Below are 18,808 nucleotides of genomic sequence, written 5' to 3' on the forward strand. Positions count from 1 at the left end.
GCAAGAGTTGTTAGGTGTGGATAATTAGATTATAGTTTATTGCAATAGCAAGTTGTGCCTTGTTCTCAGATAGACAGCAAGTGGAGAGTGATATATGAAATGATGGGATGGAAGGAAGAAGAGAAGAAAAGAGTGATTCACAGGCAGAGCCTAATTTGTTTCTCACAGTTTTTTGTTGCCTTATGGTTCCAAGCGCTGTCACCAATCTTTGCATTTTGTTATTATCTCATGACACTTGTTTAATCAGCTACCATCTCTCCTGTGGACTTTTTAATGTCTAGAGTCTCAGATCAACACAGCCCTGCCCTTCAGCACTATCAGCAGCAGGAGCAGCAGAAACACCTCAACAGCAACATTGTACCCATCAGGTAAAACATAGGCTACGTTTGCTTTGCCTTGTCGCCACCTCACAACAGTGATATAGTATGATGCGATCCCATATTAGATTGTTGATGAATGTGTGTTGTTGTTATTCAGCCTGGTTCAATGTGCCCCTTTTTAACTTTGAGCACCCGCCCCTTTAAACCTCTCTGCACGGCCCTGGACTTATATATCATGTTTAACCTGAGTAGCGAAAGTCCGCGGTGATCTGAAAATGATGTGCCGGGAGTTGTGCCGTTCTCGGTGGCTTCAGTGACCCTCGAGCTCCCGGCTGGCTATAGTGCTGGTGGGTAGCAGACGTCTCCGAAAACGTCGAAGCACTTTTGCAAATATGCGGTATCTTGATAAACCGAGCAGATATTTGATGTTTACACAGCTACTTTCTCGCCTGAAAATATGTTAAAAGTTTATTTTGTGACCCAGAAAGATTAGTATGAGTAATTTTAAAACTTAGTAGCGGCCGCCAAATTGAGGAACTGGATTTGGTGGTCATGAAAATGGCATTAAACAAGTCCCCAGGGACAGATGGACTCACTACTAATTTTTATCAATTCTTCTGGAAGGACCTAAGAACTTTATTGTTTGATGCATTAAAGGAATCGATAGAGAAAAAAAGAACTGATGCCGAGCATGAAACAAGCGCTGATAACCCTGATCCCTAAATCGGGTAAGGATAAAAGAATTTTAGACAATTTAAGACCCATCACCTTAAACACTGACTATAAGATCCTGTCTGGAGCTGTAGCTGAGAGGCTAAAGAAAGGCATCTCAAACATTATCAGTGAAACGCAATCAGGTTTTCTGAAAGGAAGACTAATTCATAACAATATTGGGCTGGTTTTGGACCTCCTTGAGTACAGTGAAATAATCCAAGATGTCACGGTCCTGAGTCTGTGGACTCAGTGTTTTTCTGTTTGTATTAGTTATCTTTGATTTCATGATGTGTTTTGATTCTCTTGGGTTTGATTTTTGTCGCTAGTATTCCTAACTCCCTAGGTCCTTGGCATTTCTTGTGTTCTCCTTCTTAGGTCGTGGTTCTGTGTTACTTCTGTTAGTATACAGTCATCTCTGTCAGTGTGTCTCTTGTTCTGTCACTGTATCCCCTAGTTTAGTCCACGTCTGTTCAGTTTCCTGTTTTACTTTGAAAGTCTGTGTACTATGTCAATGTGTTGAGTTTTGCCGCCCCTTGTCTTGTCATGTCCGATGAGTCCCAGCTGTGTTCTCCTCCTGTTTCACATTCCCTAATCACCTCAGTATGTATTTAAGCCCTGTGTTTTTCTCTGCCAGTTGTTGCGTCCTCCACGTTTGTTGTGTGTGTATTCGTTGTCGTCTACCTTCAGCATCTCCAGTCTAGTTAGTTTAAATTGTTGGTTATGTATCGCCAAGGGTGACTCACCAGCAAATAAAGCTGTCGTTTAAGTTAATGTTTTGTCTCCGAGTCCTGCACGTGGGGCCAGCCACTGACAGCCACACAACTCATCGTGACACAAGAGAGAGGATACATCCTGTTCTTGGATTTTTACAAAGCATTTGACTCAGTTGAACATACGTTCATATTCAAAACTCTGCAGTCTTTTGGTTTTGGACAGGAATTTATCAATGTTATAGAGATGCTATATAATGACATTAACAGCTCTGTTTTGCTAGAACATGGTACATGTTCAAGGTTTGAGGTTAATAGAGGGATAAGGCAGGGATGTAGCAGCTCACCACTTCTGTTCATCATGGTTGCTGAGTTGTCTATTTTGATTAAAAACAGTCACATTGAGGGGTTAACTGTGATGGGTGAACAGATAATAATCAGTCAGCTCGCAGATGATACCACCCTGTTTTTAAAAAATGAGGACCAGATTCCTTTAGCCTTGCAGGTGATCAACCACTTCTCCAAAGCTTCTGGCCTACAGCTGAATATTAATGAATAAGAAATTCTAGCTCTGCATGAGTGTCCCCTGCAAGCAATAGATAATATACAGATCAAAAAAGAGGTGAAGTATCTGGGCATTGTAATTTGCAAGGATAAGACATCAACTGAAAATAAGAATATCTGTACCAATATAGAAAAGTGTAAGTCAATTTTAAACAGGTGGCTGCAAAGGGACATAACTCTGTTTGGGAGAATCTTGCTAACCAAAATGGACAGTCTGTCCAGACTAATCTATCCAGCCTTTTCTCTGACCATATCTCCAAAACGAATTCAATCTATAAATAATCTTAATTTTAGGTTCATATGGAGGAACAAATGTCATTATATAAAGAAAAATGATATGATTAAGAATTATGAAGAGGGTGGGGCTAATGCCATTGACTTTGATGTTATGAATGGTGTACTAAAACTGAAATGGTTAAGATCTTTCATTAGGAACAAAAATTCCTTTTGGAACATTATTCCCAGTGTGATTTTTTGGCAAAATGGGTGGAATAGACTTTTTGTTACGTTGTGACTTTGATTGCAGTTCGTTACCTGTTAAACTCTCAGCTTTCCATCAGCAGGTCCTTCTCTACTGGAAGATCTTAAGGGATTTGGGCTGTAGCTCATTTTACGGATGATAATGGGGTCTTATTAAAACATGAGACGTTTTGTGAGAAATTTGATGTAAGATGTACTGCTAACAGATATAAATCCCTAGTGAAAGCCATCCCAGTCCCTTTGAGATCAATGATAAAAGAAGATATTGTGCACTCTAAAATTTCTCCTGGACTGAGGCAGCTCTGCATAGCTGGAGTTGAATTTGGTGACAGCAGGTTTACAAACAAAGTGATCAGGAATATTTTGATCAACGACATTTGCCCTAATCTGGTTAAAAGAAATTATATCCTTAAAGAATTTGAGACCATGGAGGTTAAGGCGATAAGAAAAAAGTATATTTCACTTCCTCTTTCCCCTAAAGTAAAAGAGGTTCACTTTAAAATCATTAATGAGGTTTATCCAACCAATGAATTCTTAAGACGGAAATTTAACTTAGATGTGAACGCCTGCACATTTTGTGAAAATGATATTGAAAGTCTGGATCACTTGTTTTTCTACTGTGAATCAGTGCACTCCTTCTGGACTGACATGTGGAGCTGGCTACAGTCCAGGAGAATTCAGTTACCACATTTGACGGTGACAGTAATAAAATTTGGAATACTTGCTGAGAATGCAGATTTTGACCTGTTGATTAGGACGATTTTGTTAATGGGAAAAATTTTTCTTCACAAATGCAGATACTTTAAAGCTAAACCATGTATAAACAGAAGGCTGAATGACTTTAGACTCTGGGCTAAATCGCTGAAACTTGTGAATAACAAGAAAGCTCATAAACTTGTTGTTTTATTTAACGAGTTTAATCTATGTTAAAAAAAAAGAAACCTCCCTATTTTATAATCATGACTGCCATTTTTTGCTCATGGTATTTTTTGCCTTTGGTTCAAATCCTTCAAAATACATACAAAATCAGTATTGATACTGACGTAAATTAATAGAAATAGAGATGGACCGATACGTAATATCGCATCGGTCCATCTCTATTTCCCTTTCTGGATTAAGGAAGGTTGTAAAAGCAGCTCGATGTACAACCTGTTCTTTGGATCCTCTACCAGCCTGGGCTATAAAGGAACTGTGGTCAGCATTAGGACCCTACAACCTGTTTCTTTTAAATACTTCATTGAGTCTTTCCTGAATGTTTTAAATCAGCTGTGGTAGTACCAATCTTGAAAAAGCCTGGACTGGATGTTGACATGGTCGCAAATAGGGCAGGGTATCGTCACTGAATTCTAGAATCGATTTGATTCCAATTCACAAGGTCCTGAATCAATTCGATCCACGATTTGATTCAATTCGATTTGAATCTGGGAAATTTTGCCTCAGATAGTCAGAAATATTATAATTCAGATCAGTACATTTACATATTTTTGTATCTATAAAAAGGAAGCTGACACTCGCAAGACTTTATCAAAGGTGTGAGCATCACAGCAGAGGCCTTTGTGTCAAAGTAGCTGAAGATAAAACAGAAAAACATGAAGGTGGTTTTATAAAAATATTCTACAGTAGATCAAAAACGAAAGAAAACCATTAATCAACATATGAACATTACCTCTGAAGTTACAGCGGTTTTATGACAGACACAGCGTTTTGCAATTTGCATAATTTTAAAAAGTTTAAATTTGTTCAGAAGCCTGTTGAACGGCAGAAATTAGGTTTTCTTTTCGGAAGTAAGTAAAAGGAAAAAAAACAGCGGCCGACAGCGCTGTAAACAACGGTAGACTTGTGCGTAACAAGCAAGCGAATAATGCAGAAAACAGATTTTTAGACAGGAAACTGTGTGTGTGAGAGAGAGAGAGAGAGAGAGCTGTGCATGACGTGTGATTTTATCCTGGTGGAAGCAAAACAGCAAAAGTCAGAGTGAGTTCATGACGATGTTTATGTGAAGCGTAGTTTGGATCTTCTTTTGCTGCTGGTTCAGTCAATATTGTTTGGAGAGAGATAAAACTAACAGCTTTAGAATCAGCGTAAAAAGGACGTAAACACAAAGCTCGGAGCCGCCGAAACATCAGAATCAGCGAGCTGTCGGCTTTCAGCCCCGACCGTGTCCATGCCATCGGGTGAGAAAGGCGACATCTCACTGATTCTGATGTGTCGGCGGCTCTGAGCTTTGTGTTTACGTCTTTGTGCAGAATCCGTGTTCCTGCTCTCATTTACTGTTTCAGCTGTTTGGTGGTTGTTAAAGTTTTGTGAGGTTTAACCTGAGATTCTGGCGTTGGTGCAAAATGCAGCTGCTCGCATTTTAACAAGAACTGGGAAATTTGAGCACATTACCCCTGTTCTGAGATCTCTTCACTGGCTACCTTGTCAGGTTCGAGCAGATTTTAAGGTCCTGCTGCTCACCTACAAGGCTTTAAATGGATTGGCACCTTCATACCTCTCCGACCTTTTACACCTTTATGTTCCATCTCGTGCTCTCCGATCTCAGGACTCTGGTCTTCTAAAAGTTCTTAGAGCCAGAAAAAAGACAATTGGAGAGCTTTTTCTTTTCATGCCCCGTTTCTGTGGAACAACCTCCCACAAGATATTCGGCAGGCTGCTCTGTGGAGGTTTTTAAAACCAAGTTGAAGACACATTTGTTCACCCGATCCTACATGTCTTAATTCTATGGCTTTTAGTTTTTACATTTTTATTGTTTTTAACTTGTATTGTGTCTTTTACCTGTATTGCTATGTATCGCTTTTATTTTATTTATCTCTTTAGTTGTACAGCACTTTGTTTGAAAGCGCTTTATAAATAAAGTTATTATTATTATTATTATTATTACAAGGTCCACGTTTACGGGAACATCTGCTACAGATATGGGAGAATATTTGATTTCTATTGTAGACAGAAGCCACGGGTGTGTTCAGTCAAACGTTTAGAATAAACTTTGGTCTATAAATGTGTTTCATGATTTATTTTTAACTCCAACTGCTTATTTGTACTATGCTTTCATTTCAGAGCGCAATGAGAAATAAAAAGGATATTTTCAATAAAACTGTCACGATCCTTGGTCTGTGACTCAGTGTTTTCTGTTTTGTATTGTTAATCTTTGATTTCATGATGTATCTTTGTTTATTCTTACGTTTTGGTTCTGTGTTTTGTTGTACCTCTAAGTTCAGTCTTTGTATTTCCTGCTTTGTTGTGAAGGTCCGTGTCTCATGTCAGTGTGTTTAGTTTGCGTTTCCTCTGTCTCGTCTTGTCAATCACTCCCAGCTGTGTCCTCCTTCTGTGTCTCATTCCCTCGTTATCCCTCTGTGTATTTAAGCCTTGTGTTTGCCTCTGTTAGTTGCTGGTTTGTCTGTGTATCTGTCAGGGTCCTGGGTCTCCTGATCTAGTGGTTTCAGTTCTTTGTGATTTTTGTGTTATGCCAGTTTAGTTTGTGAGTTATTCTATGCTTCCTAGGTTTTGATTCCCTGCCCCCCTTGTTTCTCTGTGCACTCTGTTCTGTGTTTAGTCTTCTCTGTCCATTTGTTCTGTCCCTGTGTTGTTGCCTTCTGTGTCTCCCTCTGTGTAACTGTCTATATAGTGATGTGTTGTGGTGCTTTGCTCCCACCCCTTGTGTTCCGTGTTTTCGTCTTCCCTTCGTGTACTTCTTCATATTCGTGTACTATTAGTTTTTAGGTTTTTGCTTAGTTTCCATGCTCACCTTCGCCATTTCTGTTTGTATCACCATGTGATGAATAAACTCACTTGCATCTGAGCTGCCTGCATAAAGGGTCCTTTAATAATTTACACACGGCTCGCAAACCGTGACAAAAACACTGGAAAAATTGGGGTGTTCTAAAACGTTTGACGGGTAGTGTATATATTTAGTTTATATATTTTCTTTATTTATAATAGTTTGTTTTATATTGTAGCAAAGTGTTACTTGGATACTTCTCTATGTGCTTCTTCATGTGCAATTTTGTTGCATTCTGAGCCTTAGAAATTTATTGTGATGAACTGCTGTTAGAATCAAGTTAAATTCTGATAAATCAGACAATTACCTCTCCAGCTGTTGTTACAGTCTTTGTTTATCGGGTCCTTACAGGGTAAAAGATGACGACACCTAAAGAAATCCTTCTGGGGACTTTGGAGGATTTGGGACGTGATGACTTTGAAAAATTTAAGTGGCATCTGAAGAACGGGTCTGTAGAAGGTTTACCAGCAATCCCAGTGAGTAAACTGGAGAATGCAGAGAGGACGGACATAGTGGATCTGATGTTTGATACCTACTCTATCAACACTTTTGAAGTCACTAAAAATCTTTTGGGGAGGATAAACAGGAATGATCTGTTGGAGAATTTAAATAAAACCATCCCAGAACCCACAGGTAAGTCAGGGAATGACTAAACAAAAAATACATAAACAATAAAAACCTTAGTTAACATTACACAGGTGCCATTAAAATCCATATAAATAATAAATCCAAAGCACTTGCCAACACTTTCAGGAGTGAGAGACTGCAGAAAGCCAACAGTTTGTGTTTTATGCATCTGCACAAATAACCTCCTGTGTACACATGAATATCTGCTCTTTGGGTTGGTTTGATTAAAATGGGACCAGCAGCAGGTTTTCTGCCCATTTTACAGATTTATATTGTGAGATTGGTTTTAGAGCTGTTTTATCAACATAAATGAGGCGACAACAACAGTTTGGGACACGTCACAAATATGATCAAAGTGCTTTTTCTTAAATCTATTTACCAGTTGAAGGTAAAGTTAAAAAAATGGCTGCCATTTCTTTCTGCTGTTTGGAGACCCAAACAAAAAAATGCCCACACAGTAAATGCTTTTTATTATGGTTGATAAACAGGACACTAAGGTGATTGGTCAAAGGTTGGAGGAAAGCCACAGTTCTCCTTATATGACTGAAATCCACCATTTCAGCTCATGCTTTTTCTTCTGCAGCTTTCTTGGAGATTCCACTTCAGCCTTCTGCTGGCAACGCTCCCATTACCATGCTTCCCATAGGCAGCATCATTAGAAAACATAGCATACATTTACACTGCTATGCAGATGATACCCAGCTCCATCTGTCCATGAAGCCAGATAACACACACCAATGAGTTAAACTGCAGGAATGTCTTAAAGACATAAAGACCTGGATGGCTGCTAACTTTCTGCTTCTTAATTCAGATCAAACTGAGGTTATTGTACTCGGCCCTGAAAATCTTAGAAATATGGTATCTAACCAGATTCTTACTCTGGATGGCATTACCTTGGCCTCCAGTAAAACTGTGAGGAACCTTGGAGTCATTTTTGACCAGGACATGTCCTTCAACGCACATATTAAACAAACATGTAAGACTGCTTTCTTCCATTTGTGCAACATCTCTAAAATTAGAAATATCCCGTCTCAGAGAGACTCTGAAAAACTAGTTCATGCATTTATTACTTCCAGGCTGGACGACTGTAATTCATTATTATCAGGATGTCCAAAAAACTCGCTGAAAAGCCTTCAGCTAATCCAAAATGCTGCAGCAAGAGTCCTGACAGGGACTAGAAAGAGAGAGCATATTTCTCCTGTTTTGGCTTCCCTTCATTGGCTTCCTGTTAAATCCAGAATTCAAAATCCTGCTCCTCACATACAAGGTCTTAAATAATCAGGCCCCATCTTATCTTAATGACCTTGTAGTACCATATCACCCTATTAGAGCACTTCGCTCTCGCTCTGCAGGCCTACTTGTTGTTCACAGAGTATTTAAAAGTAGAATGGGAGGCAGAGCCTTCAGTTTTCAGGACCCAAAAAGATATTTGGTTTTTTTTTCAGTTGTATTATTGTAGGTTCTTTATCTTACAATATAAAGCACATTGGGGTGACTCTTGTTGTTATTTGGAGGAATTAAAAAAAAACTTTTATACTTGAAATTCTTTCATTTATTCTACATATTTATTCATCACTGGCTCCATAGTGTTGTTTATGTAATATGTGAAATGTTGCTAGTATTGATTTGGTGCTGTATAAATAAACATAATTAAATCGAATGTGTCTCTATAAAACCTGCCCTCAGTTATAACCCAAGTGTCAGGGCTCAATGGCTCATGAAAAGGAATGGAGTCAAGCACAGAACCAAAAAACGGAGGCTGAGTGACTTTTAACAGAAATGTATTTTACTAGATTTCTTGACGGAGAAAGCTGAATCACGGCTAAATTCAACAGCAAGCGAGGTATTATGAGAAGTGCAGAGCTGAGGCCAGAACATAAGCTGAGGCAGGTCAAAGGAACAACAGGGGCAGAAACGGGCGAATAGAAACTATCCAGGATCACTGGAACAAAGGAGATAATAATCAGAGTGGTCCACAGTGTAGTGAATGAGTCCAAGATTTAAAAACTAAGAGGTGTTATGTGGCTGCAGGTGGAGATCAGCTGGAGGAGGAGATGAATTAAATCTGGGTACAGAGTGAGATGTGGGTGCACATGGAGGCAGGCAGCTGAGGATGGCAGTTTGCAAGAGTGAGTTTTCCCAGCAGTGGCAGGCCAGAATCCTGAGGCGTGACTTATGGCGAGAGTTGGAAGATGTATCCAGGTGCCGACTAGGGAACAGGAAAAGAGGGTTACGCGAAACAAGCTGAGGAGCACAAGACAAAATGTGAGGCAGAGAACTGACTGTGCTAAGCAGACAATCTGGAGAAGGTTCATTGTCAGTGCTGTTCATAAATACTGCCGGAGTAATTGGCAACAGGTGAGGAGCAGGGAGGAGTGAGGAGGGCTCCACCCAGGCGAGGAGAGCTGATGCTGTGGAAAGTTACTCAGACTCACCTGGATCATGACACCAAGAGTCCAGTGAACTGAACACATAACCACAGTAACCAGAATGCAGTTTTCTCATTTGTGTCATTTGCTGTTTATTCATGCAGAGATTCTCACTGAGTGTCAGCTCAAACTCAAGTCAAAATTGAAAAAGAAGTTCCAGTGTGTGCTCGAGGGGATTTCTACAACAGAAAACCCGACCCTCCTGAGTCAGATCTACACAGAGCTCTACATCACAGGGGGAGGGACTGCAGAGGTCAATGATGAACATGAGGTCAGACAGATTGAAACAGCATCCAGGAAACCAGACAGACCAGAAACAACAATCAGACAAGAAGACATCTTTAAACTCCCACCTGGAAGAGATAAACCAATCAGAACAGTGCTGACAATGGGAGTGGCTGGCATTGGGAAAACAGTCCTAACACAGAAGTTCACTCTGGACTGGGCTGAAGACAAAGCCAACCAGGACATCCAGTTCATGTTTCCATTCACTTTCAGAGAGCTGAATCTGCTGAAAGAGGAAAAGTTCAGCTTGGTGGAACTTGTTCATCACATCTTTACTGAAACCAAAAAAGCAGGAATCTACATCTTTGAAGACTTCCAGGTTGTGTTCATCTTTGATGGTCTGGATGAGTGTCGACCTCCTCTGGACTTCCACAAAACTACAATCCTGACTGACCCTAGAAAGTCCACCTCAGTGGATGTGCTGCTGATAAACCTCATCAGGGGGAAACTGCTTCCCTCTGCTCGCCTCTGGATAACCACACGACCTGCAGCAGCCAATCAGATCCCTCCTGACTGTGTTGGCGTGGTGACAGAGGTCAGAGGGTTCACTGACCCACAGAAGGAGGAGTACTTCAGGAAGAGATTCAGAGATGAGGAGCAGGCCAGCAGCATCATCTCCCACATCAAGACATCACGAAGCCTCCACATCATGTGCCACATCCCAGTCTTCTGCTGGATCACTGCTACAGTTCTGGAGTTTGTCATGAAGAACAAAGAGAGCAAAGATCTGCCTAAGACTCTCACAGAGCTCTACCTACGCCTTGTGCTATTTCACCTAAAAACGAAGGACATCAAGTATGATGGAGGAGCTGAGACAGAGTCGTGCAGGAAGATCATTGAGTCTCTGGGAAAACTGGCCTTTGATCAGCTGCAGAAAGGAAACCTGATCTTCTATAAATCAGACCTGACAGAGTGTGGCATCGATATCAGAGCAGCCTCAGTGTACTCAGGAGTGTTCACACAGATCTTTAAAGCTGATGAGTGCCACATGTTCAACAACGTTGTTTACTGTTTCGTCCATCTGAGCATTCAGGAGTTCTTTGCTGCTCTTCATGTCTATCTGACCTTCATCAACTCTGGAGTCAACCTGCTTAAGAAACAATCTCCTCTCTTTAAAATCTTCCAGAAAACACTTACTGTAAAAGACTTCTACCAGAGTGCTGTGGACAAAGCCTTAAAGAGTCCAAATGGCCACCTGGACTTGTTCCTCCGCTTCCTCCTGGGTCTTTCACTGCAGACCAATCAGGATCTCCTATGCATGCTGACACAGACAGGAAGTAGCTCACAGACCAATCAGGAAACAGTTCACTACATCAAGAAGAAGCTCAGTGGGAAACTGTCTGCAGAGAAAAGCATCAACCTGTTCCACTGTCTGAATGAACTGGATGATCGTTCTCTAGTGGAGGAGATCCAACAGTCCCTGAGATCAGGACGTCTCTCCACAGATCAACTGTCTCTTGCTCAGTGGTCGGCTCTGGTCTTCATCTTACTGTCATCAGATCTGGATGAGTTCGACCTGGAGAAATACTCCCGTTCAGAGGAGGCATTTTTGAAGCTGCTGCCAGTGGTCAAAGCATCCAAGAAAGTGCTGTAAGTGAATCTATGAACAAATATGTTTAATAATGCTAGATGAATAAAATAATATGTCTCCATTGTTATTCTTCCTCAGGCTGAGAGATTGTGAACTCTCAAAAAGAAGCTTTGAAGCTTTGTCTGAAATTCTCAGCTCCCCATCCAATCATCTGAGAGAGCTGGACCTGAGCTCGAACAAGCTGCAGGATTCAGAATTGGATTTGCTGTGTGTTGGACTAAAGAGTCCTGACTGTAAACTTGAAACTCTCGGGTAAGGATACAGACGTTTTGACACTTTTTGACTCTTAAATCTGTAAGTTTATCTTGATGCGGACGTTCAAAATCAGCACAATTTTCCTTTTAAGTTCCTGAGTTTATATTTTTGACTGTCAGGTTGTCTGGACAGATGTTTTTATTTTATTTTATTTTTTTACTTGTCCCTAAAGTCAGAACTAAACCCACATGTAGATGACTTTCTGTTACTGGAGCAGCCTTCCTGAAGACAGCAGTGTGTTTTCATGCTTTTAAAGCCAAACTCACCTTTCAGACCTGGCTTTCATTTATTATCTATTTTTGTTTGTTTATTATATATTTATTTCTACTGTTTAACTACTGCTCACATCTTTTATCCTCCTTTTTAATTGTTCCTTTCTTTTTACCCAGTGTTTCTATATTGCACTTTGTATTTGTCATCTATATTTATCATGCACTACTTTGCTCATTTATTGTTTGCTTTTAATGTTATTAAATTCCGGTCCTTTGGTATTCTTTACGGCCAAAAAGACACGGCTCAAAAGTGGTCTTTTTACTTTTTAAGTTATTAAATTTGTAACTGTAGTGATTTGTGTGTGTGACAGAGAGGCACTGCCAGGGATTTTTGACACAAGTTGTTCTTGTAAAATCAGTCTGTGAAGGTTCTCAGACATCCAGGTCATCGTAGTCTAAGAAGCTTGGAAAGAAAAGCGTCTGGACTTCTTTAAGTTTCCTTGAAGATGTTTCACCTCTTATGAGAGAAGCGTCTTCAGTTCTAAGAGTCAAATGGTGGAGTGGGGCAGTCAGTGAAAGGGCAATGGTGGTGGCTCAGGGTTTGTATGTTTGGGGGGTTCAGAGGGAAAAGATGAATGCAGGTCTGGAGTTGCTGTGTGAGAGCAGGGAGTGAATCTGATCAAACATGAGTGTCATGAAGCCTGTTTGCAGTTATTTGCACTGTTTTCCACTCTGGATGTTGTTTCTGTTCAGCTGTGAGTATAAAAGGCTCCATTCTACAACCTGTTTGTGTTAGTTGTTCAATAGAAACATTATTTTGTGCTGATGTTGCACTTCTTTTATTCACAACCAGAGTTTTTGAAGTCTGCATCAGACTGATTTAAATGACTTTTGAATATTACTTTAAATACTTAGATTTAAAGTTCTGAAAAAAGTTTAAATACAAAGATCAGTATTGTCTAATGTTTTGGCTGCAGTGTGTTTTTGCAGACAGGTATAACAGAACAGCTTTAGTGTTTAGATTGTTTAAACTTGAGTATGAATTTATACAAAATGCAGCAAGATATTAAAAAAAACGTTTGATCATAAAATCGACTATATTGGATTCATATCGATATCGGACATAAAACGTGGCATCGTTCCATCTCTGCTTTGATTAGAGACACAGCTCTAATCAAAGAGATGGTCCGCTTGCCTCCGCCCCAGAGAGAAGGGTTACATCTCCTGGGTTTAGGTGTTTTCCAATTTGTCATCATTTTGAAAAGTTTACATTTCTTCAGTGTTGAGCAGCAGAAATGAGGCTTTACTGTCAGAGGCCGACAGCACTGAACACAACAGCAGACTGGTGGCTAATAAACAGTGAATGATGCAGAAACAGATGTTTGAAGCTGTTCTTGGAGTACACTGAGAGAGAGAGAGCTGTGCAGGCAGGAACAGCCAAAGTCAGAGAGAATTCATGAGCATATTTATCAAACGTGAAGCAGAGTTTGGATCTTCTTTTGCTGCTGCTTCACTCAGTTTTGGTTGGAGACAGATGAAACCTGCAGCTTCAGGATCTGTGAGCTGTCCACTTTCAGCCCCGACGGCGTGTCCGTGTACGTGCCGTCGAGTGAACGATCCACGCTCTGTGTTTCCATCTTTGTGTGTTTAGCTGCTCTCATTTACTGTTTTAGCTGTTTGCTGCTTGTTGAAATAGTTTGTGAGCTTTAACCTGAGATTCTGGCAAAATACATTTATATTAAACATCGATTCAGGATTGAATGAATCAACATCGTTTTATTCAAATTAAAACCATTTAAATGGGAACATGAATTTTTTACAGCCGCCTCTAATGCTGGGTAATGTCAGCTGGTCCATGTGCAGCTGGCTGTGAGGCTCAGGGAGCGTCTACAAAGTGAAACACTGAAAGAACATCATCCATAAATATTGAGTAAGAACTGGACTCTCATACAGCGAGACTCAAATGCCTTTAAACATCAGCTTATCCTGCTGATCCAAGTCCAACACTGAGTTTGTAAAAACATGTTTGTCAATCATTTTGTTTGGTTTCTGAGGAAAAAGATTCAATAAGTTGCTGCTAATACACAACATTTCATCATATTTCCTCATAACCCTCTTTTGTCTGACCATTTGATCCCATTTGAATTTGCAATAAAGGATCCACAGAGTTTGGTGACAATAATGACAGTAGATGTTTGTGTGAAAGTGCTGGAAGCAAATGAGTGTGTGATGTTCTTTCAGTGTTGCACTTTGTAGACGCTCCCTGAGCACTGGTCTCACAGCCTGTTGCACATAGAGACCAGTGTTGTTAGTCCAGGTCAGAAGATGACTTGTTGGAATGAAAATGAGCTTGTAGTTTGTCTGCTTTAATAATGTGACTGGAAAAAGGTGTTGGACTTCAAATATGTCCATTTCTGTCACACTTCACCTTTAAAAGTGAAGCCATGTGGTTCCTGGAAGGAAAAACACGACTTTTTCAAGTCTTTGTCCTGTTTTTATGAGAAATGTACGACTTTAATGTTCTTTTTTTTTTAACTCAATTTTTATTATAATTTACAACATTGCAACTTGTACTTGTCAATGTTCACAAGTAGGACAGTTACAGGAACTGCAATGCAGAAATGTAGATTAAAATAAGAACTGCAATTAGGAAGCACAAAACAAAACTGGGAAGCAAAACAAAACCCAAGCAAGCAAACAAACAGACAACAACATAACAAAAAGAAAACAAAACAAAAACTTTATGTAATATTAAATAACATGTGACAAACTTAGCCGTAAATGGACAAAACGAAACAGACCTATGCTAAATTATTGAAACAGTAAAGCATGTATGGGTCGCCAACGCTCAGTAAACAATTCTCTCTGAATCCGCAGAGCAGATGTTATTTCCTCCATCTGGTAAATTTCTCTTGCTTTATCAATCCACATATTATATGAAGGTGGGTCAAGATTCAGCCATTTAATAGTGATACACTTTAGTGCTGCTGTAAGATTCTTAAGAGATACGTTTTATTGTTTCCCGCAAAACCCTTTGGTAAGACTCCTAAAATGACTAACTGTTGGTCTTTTGTTAATGGTTGTTGGAAAACTGTACTGAGAACTTTAAATATGTCATTCCAAAGTGAGCAGATTTTTGGGCATGACCAGAATATATGTGAGTGGGTTCCTAAAGAAGTGCCACAATTTCGCCAGCAGGTGTCAGGATTTGTAGGCTTCATTTTGGCCATTATCTCTGGGGTTCTAAAATATCTCATGACCACCTTCCATTTAAATTCTCTCCACAGCCCAGAATTAGTCACCAGATGGGCTTCACCGAACACCTCTTCCCAGGTGTCCTCTGAGATTTGAGTGCCAGTCTCAGCTTCCCACCTTGCCTTAATATCCAAAGTTGCATTTGTATTGAAACTCATAAATGCGTTATAAAAATGACTGATTAATTTTGGGGAGGAATTACTTTGAAATGTTTTTAGAAATATTTCCTCAATGGGTGAGGGCTCCAAAACTTGCCTCCATTCTTTATGTTTTGTCAAAAAGCTTCTTACTGCAGAAATTTAAAAAAGTCAGAAGAAGGAAGCCGAAACTGACCTCAACTGTTCAAATGAGCTCAGGTGCCCATTCCTCACAACATGACAAAGTTTATGAAGCCCGCTATGTGACCATGCTCTGAAGCCAGAGTCTTCCACAATAGGAGAAAAACCCTGCAGGGAGGAGAGGCTTGATAGAATTGAAATTTCTTTTGGAAGACCAAATGATTGTTTGATTCTACGCCAAATCTTTAGTGTGACCCTCGTCCGTTCCCCCATATGCACATTTTTAATTGAAATGTTAGAAAAAAGCAGGGATTCCAATGATCTTTCGCACATTGTCTTCTCAATGTTTAGCCACTGAGTTTCAGACAAATCCCGCACCCATACAGTCAGGGGTCTCATCTGAGCTGCCCAGAAATAATATTTCAGGTTTGGAACAGCCAATCCCCCCTGCAGGTTTGACAGTTTTAATGTTTGGAAATTGATCATCCCTCATGTGTATTTAGTCTCTGTGTTGCGTCATCTGTGTTCCCACCCTCCATATTTTCATGCCCAGTCTTTTGTATTCTTAGCCATAGCTTTCTGTGTCTTCATGATTTATTATAGTATTAGTTCCCCAGTTTAGTTCTCTTCACTGTGATTCTGCCTTGTTTGATGTCTTCAGCCGAAATAAAGGCTCGCTTTTCGTTCAAAACTCAGTTTCATGTCTGCGCCAGTGTCTGCGCCTGAGTCCTCCACACACTCTCCATACGGTCAGCCACTGTGACCGTGACACTAAACTACATGCTGTGTACAGCCACTCTCCTGAGCCTGTATTATATACACAGCGGTTACAATGACAAACTGAATACAATCTCATATCTACAAAACAGGCTGAGTCAAAGTTGCAGCTACGCTTATGGACATGGAGAAAAAACAGGCGAGTTATCAGCTCACCAGCTACGACTAAGAACAGCTAACCAACTATCCTCGAGATCTACAATGACCAGGGAATAAGGTCTACAGACAACCAAACTATCCTTGAGATCCACAATGATTTCAATAAGGTGTTTGATATTCCCTCCTTGGGAGAAGATGCGATCGCTAGTCTGGAGGAACCTGTCTCTAATGTTGGAATTGAAACGGTCGTACGGAGCATGCAGTCTGGAAAATCTGCTGCCCCGACGGGTATCCATCTGATTTTTTCATAAAGTTTTCTGACCGACTGAATTCACTGTTAAAATCAACTTTTGAAGAATCCTTCCTCTCACAGTCGTTGCCTCCAACAATGCATCAAGCAGTGATGTGTTTAATTGTAAAACAGGAAAAAGACCATTTAGATTGTCGTTCATGTCGTTTAATATCTTTGTTCAACACAGACACCAAGATCCTGGCTCAAGTGTTGGCCCGTCGCTTACACAAGTATTTGTCCTCCATTATTTCACCAGACGGGCTTTATTAGGCACTCTTTTTTGAACATTAGAGCTCTATTAAATATCATTTATACCCATGTTAAAGGTGATACATTGGAAACTGTAATTTGGCTTGACGCAGAAAAGGCGTTGGATCGGGTGAGATGGGATTTTTTTTTATACGCTTAAAAAATGTGGCTTTAATTTTGTATCTTGGATAAAAGTATTGTATTGCTCCCCTCTAACAGCCGTCCAGACTAACAATAATCTGCCCCCCAGGACAGGGATGCCCTCTGTCTCCTTTTTGCCATTGAACCGCTAGCTGTTGCTCTGAGACAATGTGTTGGTGTTGAGGGAAAACATCGAGGGGGTATCGAACATGAAGTCTCTCTTTATGCCGACGACATGATTTTATTTATTTCCAACCCATCGAACAGCCTCCACAAACTTTTGGATAGACTTACAATAATAATAATAATAATACATTTTATTTATAGGCGCCTTTAAGAGCCTCAAGGTCACCTTAATGCATACTTAAGGAATTTGGGACAATTTCTGGATATAAAGTGAATTTTGGGAAGAGCGAGGCAAAGTCTATCTGTACGACAACTGGGGAGTTTTGTGTATTTTAGCCCCTTTTAAACCCAGCTATAAGAAGTTTAAGTACTCGGGCATCTGGGTGACAAGAAAACCACAAAGACTTGTATAAAACTATCTTCCTTTATTGTCGAAGCTTAAAGAGGATTTTGGAAAATGTGAGTTTTGCCCCTTTATATTTATGGTGGGGATGCAGAACAAGGAGCAAAGATGAATGTGATGCTGAATCAGCAGAAGACTTGGACTCATTTGATTCCAGCTTTGATATCATTGATTTCAATATGTCCATTTCTGTCACACTTCACCTTTAAAAGTGAAGCCATGTGGTTCCTGGAAGGAAAAACACGACTTTTTCAAGTCTTTGTCCTGTTTTTATGAGAAATGTACGACTTTAATGTGAAACATTCAGAGTTTTTTCTCTTGTTGTGTTTGTTTGAAGCTGCTTCCTGTTGGCTTCAGCTGTTTGGAGTTTCCATTTTCTAAACTTCTACATTCTGAACCTTCTTCAGCTCTGAACAGATGATGAAACACTGAATGATTTCAAGCACTTTGTCTAATAAACTTACATCTTTCATTCTTTATACAGATTGAGGAGCTGTGATTTGTCAGAGATCAGCTGTGATTATCTGGCAGCAGCACTGAAGTCCAACCCCTCCCATCTGAGAGAGCTGGACCTGAGTAATGACTCCTCTTCTTCAACTAAGAACAAGCTGCAGGATCCAGGAGTGAAGCATCTGTGTGGTTTCCTGGAGAGTCCAGGATGTAAACTTGAAACTCTGAGGTCAGTCAGCATGTTTTAGTTGTGCTGAGATGAATATGATGTGAAAGTTGTGCTGACACTAAACTGCAGACATCAGGCTGATATTATACTGATCCACACTGAGGATCTTCATGGTAAAGTCTGTTTTCTTCTTCTCTGGTTTAGTCCATTGACTGCAGCAGAACAATGTTCACATTTCAAACAGTGATGCTCAACGTATGGCCCGCGGCCCACACGCGGCCTGCCCACCTTTCCTGATTCAGAGAGAGGGGACCCTGATTAGCTGTGTAGCTTCTTCCTCACAGTTCTAAGTATCAGACACAACAATGAATAATCCACAGCTGACTGTCTTTAGCAGGTCAAAGGTCACGGCACACAGCAGACAGTCAGAAATATTCTAACTCTGATCATTTATCAGTTGTGACACTGTGAGACTTGATCAGAGGTGTGATCATCACAGCAGAGGCCTTTGTGTCAAAGTCACTGAGGATCAAACAGAAACACATGAAGCAGATTTTCCTCTTCTGGCTTTTTATAGCAGATAACCTTCAAAATATTCTGCAGT

The 18,808-nt window shown here is 40.2% G+C and overlaps 3 protein-coding genes across 3 annotated transcripts in view; all 3 read left to right on the forward strand.

Annotated features, from left to right (window-relative positions):
- Window positions 1–18,808, forward strand: part of LOC309701482 (uncharacterized protein) — a 2,150,955-nt gene that overhangs the window by 800,912 nt on the left and 1,331,235 nt on the right. The gene's annotated exons all lie outside the window — the stretch shown is intronic.
- LOC309700216 (protein NLRC3-like) overlaps window positions 1–18,808 on the forward strand; it is a gene marked incomplete at both ends in the record, with an annotated part of 123,851 nt that overhangs the window by 99,910 nt on the left and 5,133 nt on the right. The gene's annotated exons all lie outside the window — the stretch shown is intronic.
- On the forward strand, window positions 6,926–11,501 carry LOC309700217 (NLR family CARD domain-containing protein 3-like; the record flags this gene model as incomplete). Its single annotated transcript, XM_082523664.1, has 2 exons — window positions 6,926–7,199; window positions 9,727–11,501. 2 exons carry the CDS (start codon window positions 6,926–6,928, stop codon window positions 11,499–11,501), a joined length of 2,049 nt encoding a protein of 682 aa, XP_082379790.1.

This window comes from Aulonocara stuartgranti, assembly GCF_965226115.1.
Source record: "Aulonocara stuartgranti genome assembly, chromosome: 23".
Lineage (NCBI taxonomy): Eukaryota > Metazoa > Chordata > Actinopteri > Cichliformes > Cichlidae > Aulonocara > Aulonocara stuartgranti.